At 33.3% G+C, this 16195-nt stretch overlaps 1 protein-coding gene across 3 annotated transcripts in view; it reads right to left on the bottom strand.

Moving 5' to 3' along the window:
- The window catches only part of LOC118185602 (cell adhesion molecule 2-like), a 529906-nt gene that overhangs the window by 150527 nt on the left and 363184 nt on the right, over window positions 1–16195 (bottom strand). For all 3 annotated transcript variants that reach the window (XM_085807279.1, XM_085807278.1, XM_085807281.1), the window contains one exon: window positions 4814–5028. In XM_085807279.1, the coding sequence (XP_085663405.1) occupies window positions 4814–5028 (215 nt within the window). The remainder of the gene's footprint in view (window positions 1–4813; window positions 5029–16195) is intronic.

The following is a 16195-nucleotide window of genomic DNA, read 5'->3' as shown; positions in this document are numbered from 1 at the left end:
TAAAAGGAAGATCAAGTGTACGAATAATTTTTATAATCTAAGTGCAAAATTATAACTTTTGAAATCCTTCAAGTCTTGCAACCGTTAAATTGATACAGTGAACAAAATTATATCATCTCTTATACAGCATAAAATGGAATATGCACTGGCTATAAACGTCTAACGAAAGAATATTATGCAAATTATCTGAGCAATCCAAAGGCTTTGCGGTATCATTAATCCTCCAAGAATACTATGTGGGTAGGTATGTGTGTTTGCGTGTATGTATATCTCTGTGTATATAAGATGGAATACTGAACTATGATAGAATCTCACATGATGGAATACTGAACTCTTACGGAACTGTTTTTACACCAAAGCTGCCCAATATTTTTAATGTTTTCAAATCGAGATGGCAGTATGCAATTTTATATAACATTAATGCAAGCATAAAATATTAATGCTCCCGAAAAGAAAATAGTGTGATAAAGTTCTTTCTATTTTGCATTTAAAAAGTTTTTATCTGTTGTTAAACTAGTCAGCGTATGTGTATTTTTAACATTAAGTTTCTAAGGAGAATATACTATATGAATAATGCGTTTCGTAACAACAATGAATTGGTGCTAAAGATAATAATGTAACAATTATCAATAAAGTACGTTTCACATAAATTGCTTCCAGTTTACGGAGAATGTACAAATGCAATTAGCTTTATGTTCTCGGTCCAAACACAACATAAATCAATTAATTTTTTATAGGGTAATTAAAAAATATCTGGCAAAAATGTAAGGTAGAGAGGACCGAAATTAGCGATTTTTGTAATGAAAGGTGAATCCGGAAATGAAGCATTGAGCTTTCGATAAAAGCATTCTGCTGGCGTATATATCGTAATTCTTCATATGAAGTTTGAACGATATACATAGCAAAAACAGAGCATCGACATTCATTTTATGCACGGGTCTATGGATGGAAACGGAAAATCTGCTCAATGCTTGCACTCGGGAATCTTTTCTTCCTTTGAGTAGCTATATCATTTTTCTTCAGCCTCGTAGATAATGCAACGCATATTCCGTCTTATTCCGAATTAGGTTCATTCTCGTGCATCAACGCAAAGCTCCAAATTCGCATGGGGAATAAATATTTGCTACAGCAAAACGCTTTTACTTACCGGTCAACAGTGCCTCTTTTGAATAACCCTGTGTAAATAAGCCGGAGATATTTCAGTTTATCTCTTATTTTTGAATCATAGTGTATAAATAAGACGAAAATATTTTAGTGGAAATTGCTACCGTGCTTTTTTCTAACCATACAGCTACCTAAGCAAAACTTTCATGCAAAATAAAAAGGAACTAATATATGAATAAATACTATATAATATGCGTGATCTTGCTTATACATGTACTTACATTGGGTTAAGGTAACGTTTTTTCTCTTTTCTTCCTATTCAGTAATAGAAAGAACAACAACTTTCTGTTCAGTAATAGAAAGAATAAAATTAAGTTTATGAAGCCTAGATTTGTAACATTTTCAAAATGGCAGCCTCTTTTTTCACATTTAACATAAAATAAATACGTTTCTAGGTACGTGAATCCCTAAAAATTAAAGGATAAATTGCCTTTTAAATATCGTTCTTAATATATGAATGAGCAGAAGGATTTTTATTGACGGTTGCTTTATTCTGCAAATGAACACAATTTTCTCACACTTGTGTTTTAAAATTTATGTGGCATTCTTTACAAAAATAATGTAACTATAAGATCAATTTTGTATTTATATCATCAATACAAATTTTTGCTATTTCTTAGTGAGGACCGTGCGCTGTAAATGCAATGACGCAGATTTCACGGAATTAACCATTTTGTGAACATCATTGTTAGCAATTTAGCGAACAATATCAACACCCAACTTAGGGATATAAATAAAACTTAGGATTTCTGGCGTTTCATCTTTATTGCAATAAATCTCTAATTAAACATTTTACGTGCTAAAGCGAAATGCATTTTTGTTCATTGACACTCATAAGACCTTACAATGGAGGAGAAACTAAGATGATTTTCTCTTACCAGAAAGATGTTTTTGTGCTTAAAAAATATAAAATACCTTTAGAAATAAATATCATCTAATAAATTCCTCCACAAGATTCATTTTTTTAACATTTCGCATTTTCATGATCTTTTCACATGAGAAACCCTCATGGGTGAAAAACTAAATGAAACTTAATATATCTTCTTCCTAGCTTTCAGCCCACCATAGTTAAATAACTTTTTATACTTTCCCCTTCTAATCTATAGCATTCTAGAACAATCGAAGTAAAAAAAGCATTAATTAGTAATGGATTGGTAGACCAGAAAAGAAATTTAAAATTTTTGACTTCCCATGATTTTCGAAACAACATCTTTTCCCCTTATCACTCGTTTTTGCAAAATACCTGAAACATGCATCAAAGGCTAAGCAAATTCTAGTACTGTAGCTCAAATGCATTTCAGTGACAGAGTAGAAACGCAGATGGAATAAATGATAATGAAACTTAACTGGCTTTGGGTGAAGGATCAAATTCCACGGTCATTCTAAATATATTGATGTGTAGAAATTAAAACTGTAATTTAGGTTTACACTATTTGATGAATGATTTTGAATTCTTACAAAAATTAAAAAATTTACGAAGTTAATTTTGAAAAGTAAATGCAGTGAGGACAACAAGACTCATTTTGGACCTTTGATGATCCATTTTGGCAGTTCTAGAATTAAAAGGAATGTTTTGTGTAGCGAAATGTTCTGTAATGGTAAAAAATAGGTGTAATCCCAATCAGTACTCTATAAAAATTAATATAAGTTGTACACTGGTGTCCAAATATTAAGCGTAATTGATGTTTATGTGAATATTTAAGGAAATCTAAGTCAAAATGACGGGAATGGAATGCGTTTATACCGTAAGAAAACAATGCGAAAGAATTATATTAATCCTTTTTATTACCCAAAGAAATAGTTTGAAAAAAAAAAAAAAAAAAAAACAGCACACACTAATAGTTTGTACGTTAGTGAAAAAATTTTAAATAGATAAGGTTATTTCACAGTTTAATAAGGTTTGTGGTCGCGTTCGGTAGCCACTCATGCTGCACAACGATTTCCTATATATGCTATGAGAGTGTGGATGAGTTGTGGAATCAAACTCCTCAAGCATTAAGAAGAGCTCTTGTCAGTTCTGGAATGGGGTTTGGTGGGAGCATAAGACTTGCAATTTGTCTCCCGAACAAATCCTACGCATGCTGAATAGTACTAAGATCAGGAAGAAAGCGAGCGGGCCACTGCCTGCGCTGGATATTTTCTCTTTAAAGGAAGTTGTCGACTAGGATGGCACGGTGACAAGGCGCGTTATTATCCATGGACAAGAATCCAGGATCGACAGCACCTCAAAGCAGGAGAATATAAGGCTCAAGAACTTCGTCTCTGTAACTCAGCGTTAACAGATCCCGTGTTAAAGACGTGAAAGTCTGTGTGGCCGTCCAGAATACTGCCTGTCCACACCATGACACCCTCTGAAGAAAACTGTTGCCTTTTCGTGATGTTTCTTGGATGAAAACGAGTTCCACGTTCTCTCTAGACAAGAATCCGTGTTCAGAGTAAACAGAGACTCGTTCCTCAAATTCGCACTGGCCCACTCTTGCAAATTCCAGTGCTGATGATTAACTCCAATTTAGGCGAGTGCGTTTACGCCCAGGCTTGAGAGAAATGCAAATGGCTGGTCGTCTGTCATGCAGACCAGCATGATGGAGTCTGCTGTAAACAATTTGTTTTGAAATTCGTAATCCTGTGGCGAGTTCTCTGGTACAACTGTCCCTCTGACATCCTGCAATTATTGCCAAATATCGGTCGTGACGAATGGTCATTACTCTTGTTCGACCTTGTACTTATCGTCGAGTTAACATCTCCCATAATGTGAAACCTCTGCTACAGTTTTGAGATCACACACTGAGGCACATTCAGAATTTGAGATACTTAGGATTGATCATCCATATTCTAGCAATCCAATAAGTCTTCCTTTCAAAAACATGTCCATTTGGCGTCTTTATGCCATCCTTCGGCCTTTATGATCGTTTAACTCTTTCCTCAGTACAAGAGTTGTACATAACCTGTCTGATCTCCGTATGGTGCCTGAAACAGTTTTATTCGCTTTCTGATGTGCGCATATGTTTTGCGTATGCCGACATCGACTGAAATGTTTTCCTATGTACACTGTTTCATTTGCAAACAATTGATTTTGAACAATTAAACTTATATTTACTCACTTTTTTCAACATTTTACGAATTATGCTTAAGTTTTGGACACCAGTGTAATTCAACTATATATGTTAGATACAACATCTAAAATTCAACCATATATATAAGATACAATGTCTACAGGTCAGGTATAAATACGAGATATTAGTGTCTACTATATTTTCTGTCGTACGATTCTAGATTCAGATACTGATCTTAAACCATTTATTGTTATTCGTTTTAACAAATAGAATTTCATAACAAATCGTCACATTTATTCATATATATGTACTGAAAAATATGGAATTTAATTCCTGTAATCCAATGGTAGCAGATTGGTTGATTAATTTTAATTATGTTTATGTTATTTGAATTGATCCGGGCGTAATAAGAAATGAAATTAAGTTGAAAAATCGAAATATAATTCGTTATATTTTGGATACTGAAGAAATCGTTTTAATATAAACCTATTTGTATATATTTTAAAAGATGAACTCCAGTCGTGCCTGCTATTGAAAAGAATAAAAGGGGTATATCATTTGGGCTGCATGAAGACAAGAGAAAATAATTCACTTACGTCCACTCTGATTCCCGGTAAAGGTAGGAATTGTCCAGGAGGCCAGTCGTTTGGAACATAACGATAAAACTCAACATCGTTCTTGTACCATTTGACTGAGTAAAGTTGCTCATCATCCAATTCATAGCTGCATGTCAGCTCCACAGATTCCCCGAGTATGGTGGGTGAGGGAACGTCAAGCATGACGATGCGAAAAGCCTTTGTCATTACTAAGGCTGAAAAGAAAACAGATAAGGCACATTTACCATAATTGTCTACATCATATGCAGTACTTGAACGTAGATTTCGTGCGCAACTTACAAGAATATTCTGTATCTGTTAATATTTCTGACACGTATTGCAGCTAAAATTCTCATAGTACACTGGTTGGTTATATTGTAACAAACTTATTACAGAAAGTAGACATAGTATTTTTTTAAAAATTTAAACTACGAGCCGATAATATGAACGTGTAGTATTTGCATTTAATTGGAGACCATAAATGGAATACTATAAAAGAGCGGGAGATGTATTTTCCATTTAACTTTATTGACAGTTTAATGCATTTTTTCCTTATATGATGTCCGATCTGCGGTGTATCTCAATACTAAGGTTATTTACTTGTAGAAGGGTAGGGGTATACAGACGACTGGAGTCACGTAACAGTGGAAGGTCGGAGATTCTTTCTTAACGCAGTATATAGCGTTCTTATGGGTCCGAGCCGATATTCATCTGATATACGGAGTGGGGTCATTTAGCCAACAATGGATCGGTGATATATGTTAGCTTGCTGAATTGATGATGACTTCCTAAAAACACTGGTTTACGAAATCTCATTGATAACGTCGAAGCTCTGGTTTCCCGCATTCCAGTAGCTGCCGGGAAATTCCGAGACACCTCCGGCCTGTATTACAGCTCATGAAAGACATTTCGACCACATTCTTTAATATGTTACGTTTGTGAATGTACATTTATAATTAAAACTTATGTTAATTTTTGTGGTGTCCCTTCACTTCAGCTGCTGTCTGAGTGCATTACCCTACGCACATGTCATTTCCGACACTACATTGCTATATGATTCTTAGTTCTTTGGGTGCCCTCTACTCCTGCTACAATTTTGTAATCCTTGTGCGGGAACACCCTATAAACGCTTTAGTCAAATCAAGGGTACTATATACTACAAGGTTTGCTCTCGTGTGACGTCAGTGACTTCTAATCTATTCAAAAAGGTTTTCCGCAAGAAGAGCCTAGTTCCAATTCGGTAGATTTTTGTGTTCATGTGTTCATGGGTCTTTTTGGTTAAAAAATCATTTTTTGCATTGGAATAAAAAAACCATTGGAGTAGCTGTTAAAATTTATTTTTACTAGACTTTTAATGAGGATAGACATTTGGAACATAAATTTAAAAAATGAATTTTTTAAATTTTCCGAAAGTTTAAAAATGTGGAGCTAAGCCCTTCTTGCAGACCCTTCATTTGCTCCCTTTGTGGGTTGTTCTCTCACTTCTTAAGTAAGTGACGTCAGCGTTTACAAGTGCCTGACTTATTTGTCTGGAGTCAAACTGTTTCAGTGACTAACAGAGGTGGCTAATATAAACAAGTTAACAGAACTAACATTTGGAACTGCATATAAAATTAATTTTAAGGAACATAGTAAAGAAGTTAGTTTTATGAGATTAGTAAAATGCATTGCAGCTACTCCAGTATAGCGTTTTAATCTAACAGTTGTGCATTCGTTGAAGATCGCATCATTTCTCAATGGAAACTTTCTTCATTTACAAATGTTTTCATTAGGGAAATTTTTTACATGGGGAAATTGATAGCTGGATAGCATAGGGATATCAATGTAAAAGCTAAATATTTATCCACGTACATTCTATATTTAAAATTAAAGTCCATAAAGAAATAAATCTAAAAATAATAGGTTCTTTAGTTGCCTGGAAGTAAAATTGGTTCGCACTAAAAGTTCAGCCAGCCAGCAGTTAAACGATAAGGCCGTAGAATAATGGTGGTTGAGTACGAGATTTACATGAAGCGCTTTTCATTTCGCAAGAAATTTTGTGTTCTGTATTTTGTGATTTCAGATTTCAAAGAAGATTTTCATTTAGCTCAAGACAGTAAAAGAAAGGAAAGTACTATTCAAATTATTCGGCATACTGTGATTTTCCGAATATGAAAATTGTTTCCTTTTAACTAAAGCATCATTAATGTTTGAGCTTATCAAATCACTGAACAATGGTATCTCAGTTCGGTTTCAAATCTCGACTAGCTGCAATATATTTCCAAGGTCTTTTTCCATATGTGGGGGAAATACGAATAAACCTAATTAAACTAAACCACTCTTCAATTTAAATTGTTCAAATGAAATAAGATACGATACGATAAGATAAGAAGATTATGGGTGTAATTTGATTATTTAGAACGAAGTATCAGGGAAAAAATAAAAGTTTTGGAAATGAAGTGTCAAATTATAGCACCTAAATTCAACGCTTTTGATGGGATGAGTTATAATCAAAGTTCATGAAATGAATTGCCATTAAGTAATTTAAATAAGGCTTTAAGAAAGGCTGGGATCTTTTCCAGCACACGATAATATGCTCCAGGCATTTTTGTTTTCTTAAAAAGATATATGCGTCAACTTGATGCTTCTAGAGGGAAACACATAGTTTCATTGTTGAATCATTTAGACCAGCGGTTCCCAACCTTTTGACTAGCGTACCAGCTAATCAAAAATTGGAAACCTTTAATACTACCACCACCACTCTTGAACAAAGCTCAGATCGCATAAATTTACGAGTGTTAGAGAAAAATCTCAATCAGGATGTTGGGGTTTTAATTTTTGAATTTAATTGTTAAAAACACTTTGCTTCTTTGCGTACCACCTATATTTCTCTTGCGTATCACCGGTTGAGAACCCCTGATTTAGACTATGGAAAAATGATCCTGAATATAAGATTAGTTTAGATTTGGATTATGGCAAAGCATGTGAGGGCTATCTGCTTAGGAGTAAGATTTCCTTAATAGAACTTACTTTAAGGGAAACTTGCTTGTATTGACGTCATATATAATAGGGACCACTAAAACGCATATGCAGCCAATCCGCTCGTCAGAATGTGAGTGCGAGTCGAAATACCAATGTTCAGCGGTCTTATTTTTTCGACTGGTAGGCATAAAAGTTAGAAATATCTCACTCAGTTAAGTTATTTTAATAAACAAAGAACAAAATAGATTGATACTTTTAGGAACTTCTTATCGACAATAGTAATAAATTGGAAAAAGAAGAAAACCGTTATAAGAACAGGGAAACGTACATTTAATTCATCGATGATTAATAGGCAATATGCGTGCAAATATCTTTCTAGAGAAAACTGTTTGGCGTCTAATATCCTATGAAAGAAAAGAAGCAAAGTCGGAAATTTATTAAAAGGCAAGACTGAGACTGACCTGATATAAGCAGTGTCATTTAGAACAGTTGAAATTTAGAATGAAATGTGTGTCATATGTCTATTACTTTCCAAATAGTATATTGTTTGTCGTTACAGTACTTGTTTGTCAAAGGATTTTTGTCAAGATCAAGAGATTTCCTTGAATACGGGGAACAATTATAATGCTTACTTTTCCGATTTCTATTGTTGGCATTTCCAAGTGGTAAACAAATATTTGAGTACATTAATATAACAAAGATTTAATAAATATGTTTGAGGGATTAGATTTATATATTCCAAAACTTCGATGTGTACGAGTACAACGAATACGCATTTGAGTATGAATACTAGGAAAATCAATTTTAATAAACGCAACGCACATTAGGCTATACAGATTTCATGCGTAAAATATACAGAATATGATGAAAGTTAAATATCACTAAGTGCGCAGTCATGAATCCGGTACTTTTAACTTCTGGCTGTAGGCATGGCTGGGTGGCAGGCAGGAGTAAGACATTGAGTACACTAATTTCGGCAAATCACCATCTTTATTTCTAGGCACATCAAAAATTATTTCCTTTGCAGTCAAATTAGTTTTCGATCATATTTGAATACAAATAATTTTTATATTCGCATATAAAAAGCTACGACGTCATTTTAAGAAGGGAAGCATAAGCGGCACAGAGCTGTTTGCATGGCACAAGTCAGTAAAAAAGGGGGAGGGTAGTTCTCGTGACTCAGCATTTGTACCTCCCCCGTACGTGCAGAGAGTATTCTAAGGCTATGATTGGTTAATATTAGTTTTAGTTACCTTTCTCAAGTAGTGTTATATAATTTGGAATGATCTCGAACTTGAGAGAACAGGTGAATTTAGCGGGGAGAGCACCAACACTAGAAGGTTAATTTTGAGGTCGCCAATTATTTTTACAGCAGCCATTGTATTCTGTTGTATCTTACATATATATTTATTATTCTTCACTCTCACCGAAATAGGGAAAAATTGTTCAGCTTCATTCAGAGAAAGATTACAACCTTCTAAAAGGTACCGAAATGATTAGTAACACAATCTTTAGAGATAGAAACACTATCTCTAAAGATAATGTTTCTAATGGGAAGGCAACGAAATATACTGTATATGCTTATTACCCTCTAAATTATTTCTTGGAATGGTATTGCATATAGATTTGTTACTCTTGTATTATCGTAACCGCCTTAGCTGAAATCGCCTAAGTTCCAGAATATACCAAACTCTGTTAACCACATGTGTAACAATTTTTTAGACAACCACGCGCATGACAGATATTCAGTTTCCAACATCGTCATAGTATGCGTGGCAGCTTTTATAGAAAAATGATTTTGTCTTAAATCCAATTGAATTTTTTTTAAACTCAGTTTTAAATTTTGTGCTTGTGAGATTTTCCTATAATAGGAGAAAGAGAGCTGAAATTTCTACAGAAATATATTATTTTGCCGCAAAATCAGTAAAGGAACAATGCTTTGAAATCTTTCTCAAAGCGATCGCTACGAAAATTGCCCCACGACAGAAACAAAAACCCGTTTACTGATTGCCTTTTGGAATAAATATGTTGACCGTAGAATACGTATGTAATATATAGTTACGGATTTGGTATTTGAATAGCTAATGTTAGTTGAATTATAAATAAAATTGTTTTATTCCCCGTTCAGTGCAGCGCGTGACGAATATTAAAAGAAAGCTAAGCGGGAAGATTAAAAATACAAGAGCGCGTGCATTTAACATTTAATAAATAAATATCTCTTTTTGATTTCGAGAAAGTTCGAGAAAATTCTCGCGCGCGATTTAAAAATTTATAAAAGGAGGAAAACCTCTCAGTTCGTTGTTATTTAGTTAGTTTGTTATTGTTTTAAGAGTTTGTTTAGAAAACTGCTCTTGTTGACTGTAGCGAATTCGCGGATTAGATTTCTTTTTAGCTGTTTTAAAATAAGTTCTATTGAACGTTTGAGTAATTAAAAGATAACTACTGTGAGATATTGAGATATTGTAAGATTTTCTCTTGAGAAGTTTAAGCAGTTTGATTTATTTGTTCTGACAATAATAAATTTTGTTCATTTTTCATCGGACTTGTGCATTCAATTCAAACGAACCCGTACGCACGCAACAATATAATTACTTAGAATAAAATAGTTGTTTATTTTCTTCCATCTACACCAAGGTGGTTGCGATAATACCCAAGTACCGTAGACTTTTGTTAGAGATCTACTGCAATCTTTCGTTAAAAGCTTTAAAATATGACTTGAAGCTAATGTTTCCTCTTTAATGGAAAGAGGATTGGCTGGAAAGTATCATTTAACTCAGTTAAATTATGTAATTATATGCATAAACATTAAGGAAAATATTCTGTATTGCATATGGGACGAGTGGTTAAAATTACTTAATACTGGTAGTTAAACCCGAGTTCGAATCCAGCCAAACGAGCTGGGTGTATGATTTCTATTTTGATTCTCCCCTGTGTAACGTGAATACGAGCCAGTTTTCCCTAGAAAGTCCTTCACGAAGGTATTCTTCTTCTGAAGCAAATAGCCCACGTGTATTTTGCCATACTCAAATTACTTAACAATATTGCATGTGATAATTAGCATTTTTGAATGGAAAAATTTGAAAAATAAAAATTTTGAGTATAACAGATTCCAATTTTAAGTATGTAATTTTTATTACATCTTGTCTAACTATCAATAAATGAGATAATCAAATGATCGCAAGAAGTGGTACGTGATTTAATGCAGCAAACGCTTTCGCCAAAAAAGAACATAATAATATTTTCACATTTCTCGATTCCATTATTTAAAAGAATATTACCGGTATGTGGATCTCAGAGTACTTCTTTGTTTCTAATTTATGTTGCTTTTAACCCAGCTCAAGTTAAAATTAAAACTACTCGCGAATGTGGTAAAACTAATCATTTCGTTTTTCGAAAATTCTCTTCCTCACATTCTTAAACTTATCATATTAGAAATTCTTACAAAATTTACTTGTTTTTAAGCGCATAAATATTAGTTATTAACGTTAACTGTAATCGGTAGAAAGAAAAGCAGGTAATGAGTTTTCGGAAGCTTTCATTAACTTTTTTATTTTCTACAATCTACATAACCACGTTTCAACACAAAATAATTTAAACGTAAAAGTGAAATTCCCCAAGTGGTATGATCTCAACGAAGTGAAACCATTCTAAATATAATTACTTGTTTTATGTTAATATGATAATTATCAATTTATTTTTATTTTATTTTTGTTGAAACAACAATGTTAATTTTAGAAAAGAGCTTCCATTGACCAAAAATAGCTCGTCGAAAATAAGAGAATATAGATGTCATCAAATAAAATATTTGTTCTGCAATTCAGGGAATACTTTCGAGAAAACGACAGAAGAGATGCTTCTCAGAATTCTAAACAAACACTAATGAAATCGATATCGGAGAACAGAGGTTATAAGGGTATTATCGACCAACGAATGGTTTCCCTAGGTGCTTCTAACATAACAAACAGAAGAAAAATTGTCTTTCTCATGATGTAATTAATTCAAGAAATTCAGATGAGAAAAGAGTCTTGCTGTTTCAAATTTTTGGCATATAACAAATATCTGCAGTTTTCAAGCCACGCCAATAAGAAGATTAAATCGAGACCTCCAATGCTGACAAAAAGCGACTTTGATAAATGCCCTCGGGCTTTCATTTGCAAAATCTAGTCTCGATGTAAAGGATTGCATTATTCCTGAGAATTGTTAAACAAGAAAATGATGAATCGAGAGACCGGGATGCACTGATGATTTAACGAGTTGAACAAAATCACGTTTCATTGCATTGTTACTCAGTATTTCAGACGAATAAAGCCACTCTAGAAAAATATATTAATCATTCTTGAAATTAAAAGATAGCAAAATATGGAGCGTAATCAAATTATACCTTGAGAAAAGGATTAGAGTGTCCTTAAAATTATTTATTTCGTTCTGTTTCAAACCTTTGATTTATTATTTTCTCGTTGCATCAAAGAATCTTTAGAAAATCCATTGCAAGCATTTTATTTTTTATCAAAAAGTTTTCGAAAGCAAAAGCATACAATTGAAAAAAAAAAAAACAGTTTTTTTTCACATCTTAAACACGATTCTTAGCAAAGCAGATAGCAAGTTCGCATAAGGTATATTAAAAATTAAAACTCCACAAAGTTTATAACTTCAGACTACGTTCGTGTGTGGGAAAAAATGTTATATATAACTGGAAATCTGATTATAAAAATTACCAATAATATTCATTCGCTCAGGGTTCATGTCAAAAACATATTAGAACTCTGTAGTGAAGTCTGTAATTTTTTCATTCAATAAAAGAAAATAATCACCTAATAGAATAGCATATTAGCTGAAAATGTATCAAACTTTTAGTCCAGACGATGTTACCATCTCTACAATTCTACGTTTTGAAAACAGCAGCGCTAATAAGGGAGGCTGTCTTTACAGAGCATGAACTGAAACAACGTGAATACGAACCATTTTACCATAGAAAATTCTCCATGAAAGCATCCCTCCTCTTAGGTAGGTAGACTTTGCGTGCTTTCCCATAATCAAAACAATCAGTTGATACTCTGTCTATCAACTTTAGTAGACTGCTAACTTTGATTGGTCTAAGTCTATATAAATAATTCATCCATAATACAGAGCAGATTTTCACAATTAAAGGAGATAAACCTCCAGCTATAAAATGAGTGATCATGAGCTGAAACAGTTTTGTGTCCTTTCTTCCTTTACGCTTAAAAGGTTTTCAAAATTATCAATTGAGAAAAATGTAAATGCTATTTTAAGCACAAGTTTTAAATTAACCACGTTCACAAAATGTGCGAATGTCGCAATTACATCTGACCACTTGAGTTACATTAAAGCAGTTCAAACAGAAAAATAAAAATGAAATTTTCTGTATTGTATCAGATTATTAATATTGCTTCAATATTACAAATGAAATTTATTCGTTGTAGACATCATTTTCACATGTTCTTATTAAGTATAAATAATGAAGTAAATTGCGTTTATTGCTAACAAAGATGCACGCACTTTCCAATTTCTATAATTATTATATTCCCTAAAGCTTTCGCTTAAGTTAAAAGGGAAAAGTGAGGAAAAAGGTATATTCTGTAATTAAAAATGAACATATGAATGTACCAACTGTAAAATAAAATATCAATGAAAATTTCCTTGACCGATTTTAGAAGAACATATATTTAATATAGATTTCAATATAGTCATTTCAAAATTAATTATTGATGCTAGAAACAAAGGTTAATTATAAGCTGTTATTTTTCTGCGTATGTATTTTGGAAAAGTAAACTCGTTGCTATCCCATATAACAATTTTCTTTAAAAATATTTTTCGATTCAAATGGATCTCAGGATATTTACAGTTGTTTTATCCAGTATTACAATATTATTATAAACCGAGAATAATTGGACGTTTTGTATCCTTTATAAAGTAGAAAATGCATTTCATTAATATCTTTCCTGCAGTGATATCGATGATTAATAAGATTGTTTGCTACAGCATTTTATCGCTCTGTTATTCATTCACCCATTAAATAGGAATCGCACGTTCGCAAAGTGGATTGCGATCCACTCGAATTATTTTAAAAATGTTCCGCCAGAAATGTTACACTCATGAAAAATAAAAATATAGTAATAGAAAACGTATTGGCCAATTAGAAACCAGAAGATAGCCATAACGTGAGCGTCGATTTCTTCCCTCTAATGGGCGTTGTGATTGATGCCTACCGATGCCATACATCACCTCGGCCATCATAGCCTGCCATAAACCCCCTGCACATGAATCATTGTGGTTTGGAATTGGGCCAATGAGAATTTTTTGTTTTTCGGATCCATCCTTGTGGGGTTAGACTTCTGCCCCTGTATTATTCATCGCCAGCAAGTTTCGCCTATTCCATGTCACGTATATCATCGATTTTTAGCTGCAGTTTTTCTTTCACATACCCATACACACGAAGCCATCAGCAAGGAAATTCTAAGTCATATTTTGATTATTGCCTTTCCCGCTATTAAATTCCAATTCGCATCTCGCCACGCCGCGGTGATTCTTTCTACCGATGGGTGGGTGGTGAGTGACTTTTACAGACTTGTTCTACAAGAGGGCACGTGCGTAATCGCATACACTATCCCCAACACGGAGAGTGCATGTATTTCACTCCCACTGCTGTACAGTAGACAGGAACCCCAAAACATATCAGTAATTGCCATCAAAATGTCTCGGGCAGCAGGCGTACTTAGTTGAAGCGAAGAGATTCCATCATCACTGTTACGATATACATTCTCCATTTACATTTTCGTACCTTTCAGAGAGTATTAGGAGGTAATGTGAATGGAGGGTGTGGCTCCTTTTGTAGCATATGTATTGGTGTTACCTTTTTTTTTTTTTTTTTTCTTTTTATACTTTCTCACACTAGTCTTTTCATTACCCTCAGCTAGAAGTTCGAACCCTTTATGAAAATTGCATACTTCCACCTTTGGTTAGATGTAATAAAGAGTTTTATAAAATACTAGAAAAATTATAGTTTATGACTACAGATAAATCATCAAGCGATTTTACCCAAATGCAATGAAATATTTGGGCTACATTGCGTGTAAAATTTACACTTTACAAATCTTAAAACAAAAGCATTGAATTGCTTATAAATCATGATATCGATTGCACTCGTTCAGAACTTTTCTTGCAACGGGATACGTTTTAAAATTTAACGCCTAGAAACAGGTGATGAAAAATTAGGTAAAAACAGGCAAAATGTTTGATACATTGCTTATTATTTTTCAGATCAAGTTCTCGAGCACATGAAATCTTTAATCCATTACTTGGAACCAACAAGCCTTTGACCAACTCGGATTCGAAACATTTGCTACAAGATTTGACCAGCTGAAGTTACATTTTGTTTTCAAGTGTAAGTATTAATATTAAGTTTCACTAAAACTGTGATAATGCAAGTAGTTCGAACACACGGAAGACAATTAGAAAATTAGAAAATTGTCCTCATAATCAGAAAAGAGATGCAAAATTAAATAGGAATCTATTTCCTTATGATTATAATAACAGAAGACTATGAATAACGTTTCTACTGAATAATTTTATATTTAGCTTGGTCCTCTAGCGATTCTGACGTAAAATTGCTGAGCACTGGTAATTTGATTTGGGTTCAAATCTAGGTAACACACAAGTTGCATAGGAGTTCTTGTGTAATTTCTCATGTGCAACTTGAATACGAACCAACTTCCCTTGGAAAGTGCTGTAAAATGGTATTCCTCTATTTAGGAAGAGTCCTACTGAGCGTTGCCTTAATAAATAACCTAGGCTTAGCACTTGGCTTAACTCAGGTTCGCTCCGTCTCAAAATGTCTAGACTTTCTAATAATTTAGTACTGATTTTTAACAATTGCATTATCCTAATTGCTTTCACAAGCACAATAAATTAACATGAAAATCTCATTTTCGAACATGTCACAGCAATCAGAAATTCATAAAATGCTTGATTCATTTCTTTTTTTGGTAAGATATATTTTAATTTTCTTTTTACCAACTGCAGTTTTATGTTCTCTTTCGCATCAGCTCTTCAGTTTCCGCATCTATTCTTTACTATCATATAAATGCTAAAGTGTGTGATTTCATCTCTAAATAAAAGTGCAAAGAGAAGCAGAGAAGCTTGAGTACGAGTAAGGAACTGATTTATTTTTTGTTTCGAATTTTAACAATGCACATCTACTCTTTTCTAAGCTGAAATTGACATAACACAGTAAAAGTTCAAGTAGCAGCGTGTAATATTAATTGAATTTAAATAGCTATTAAAAGGCTGAAATAATCTCAAGAGGATTATATTTTACCTGGAGTTTTACTGTTATATTGAATTTTATATTTCATTAATGGAAATTTAAATTAGATAGAAAATAAAGGTAATACAGTCTCTATA

Source organism: Stegodyphus dumicola, chromosome X1, assembly GCF_044657685.1.
Source record: "Stegodyphus dumicola isolate Sdum_Otavi_A_Nest chromosome X1, ASM4465768v1".
NCBI lineage: Eukaryota > Metazoa > Arthropoda > Arachnida > Araneae > Eresidae > Stegodyphus > Stegodyphus dumicola.
Note: the sequence above shows the minus strand (reverse complement) of the source record. Positions and strands in the feature narration are given on the sequence as shown.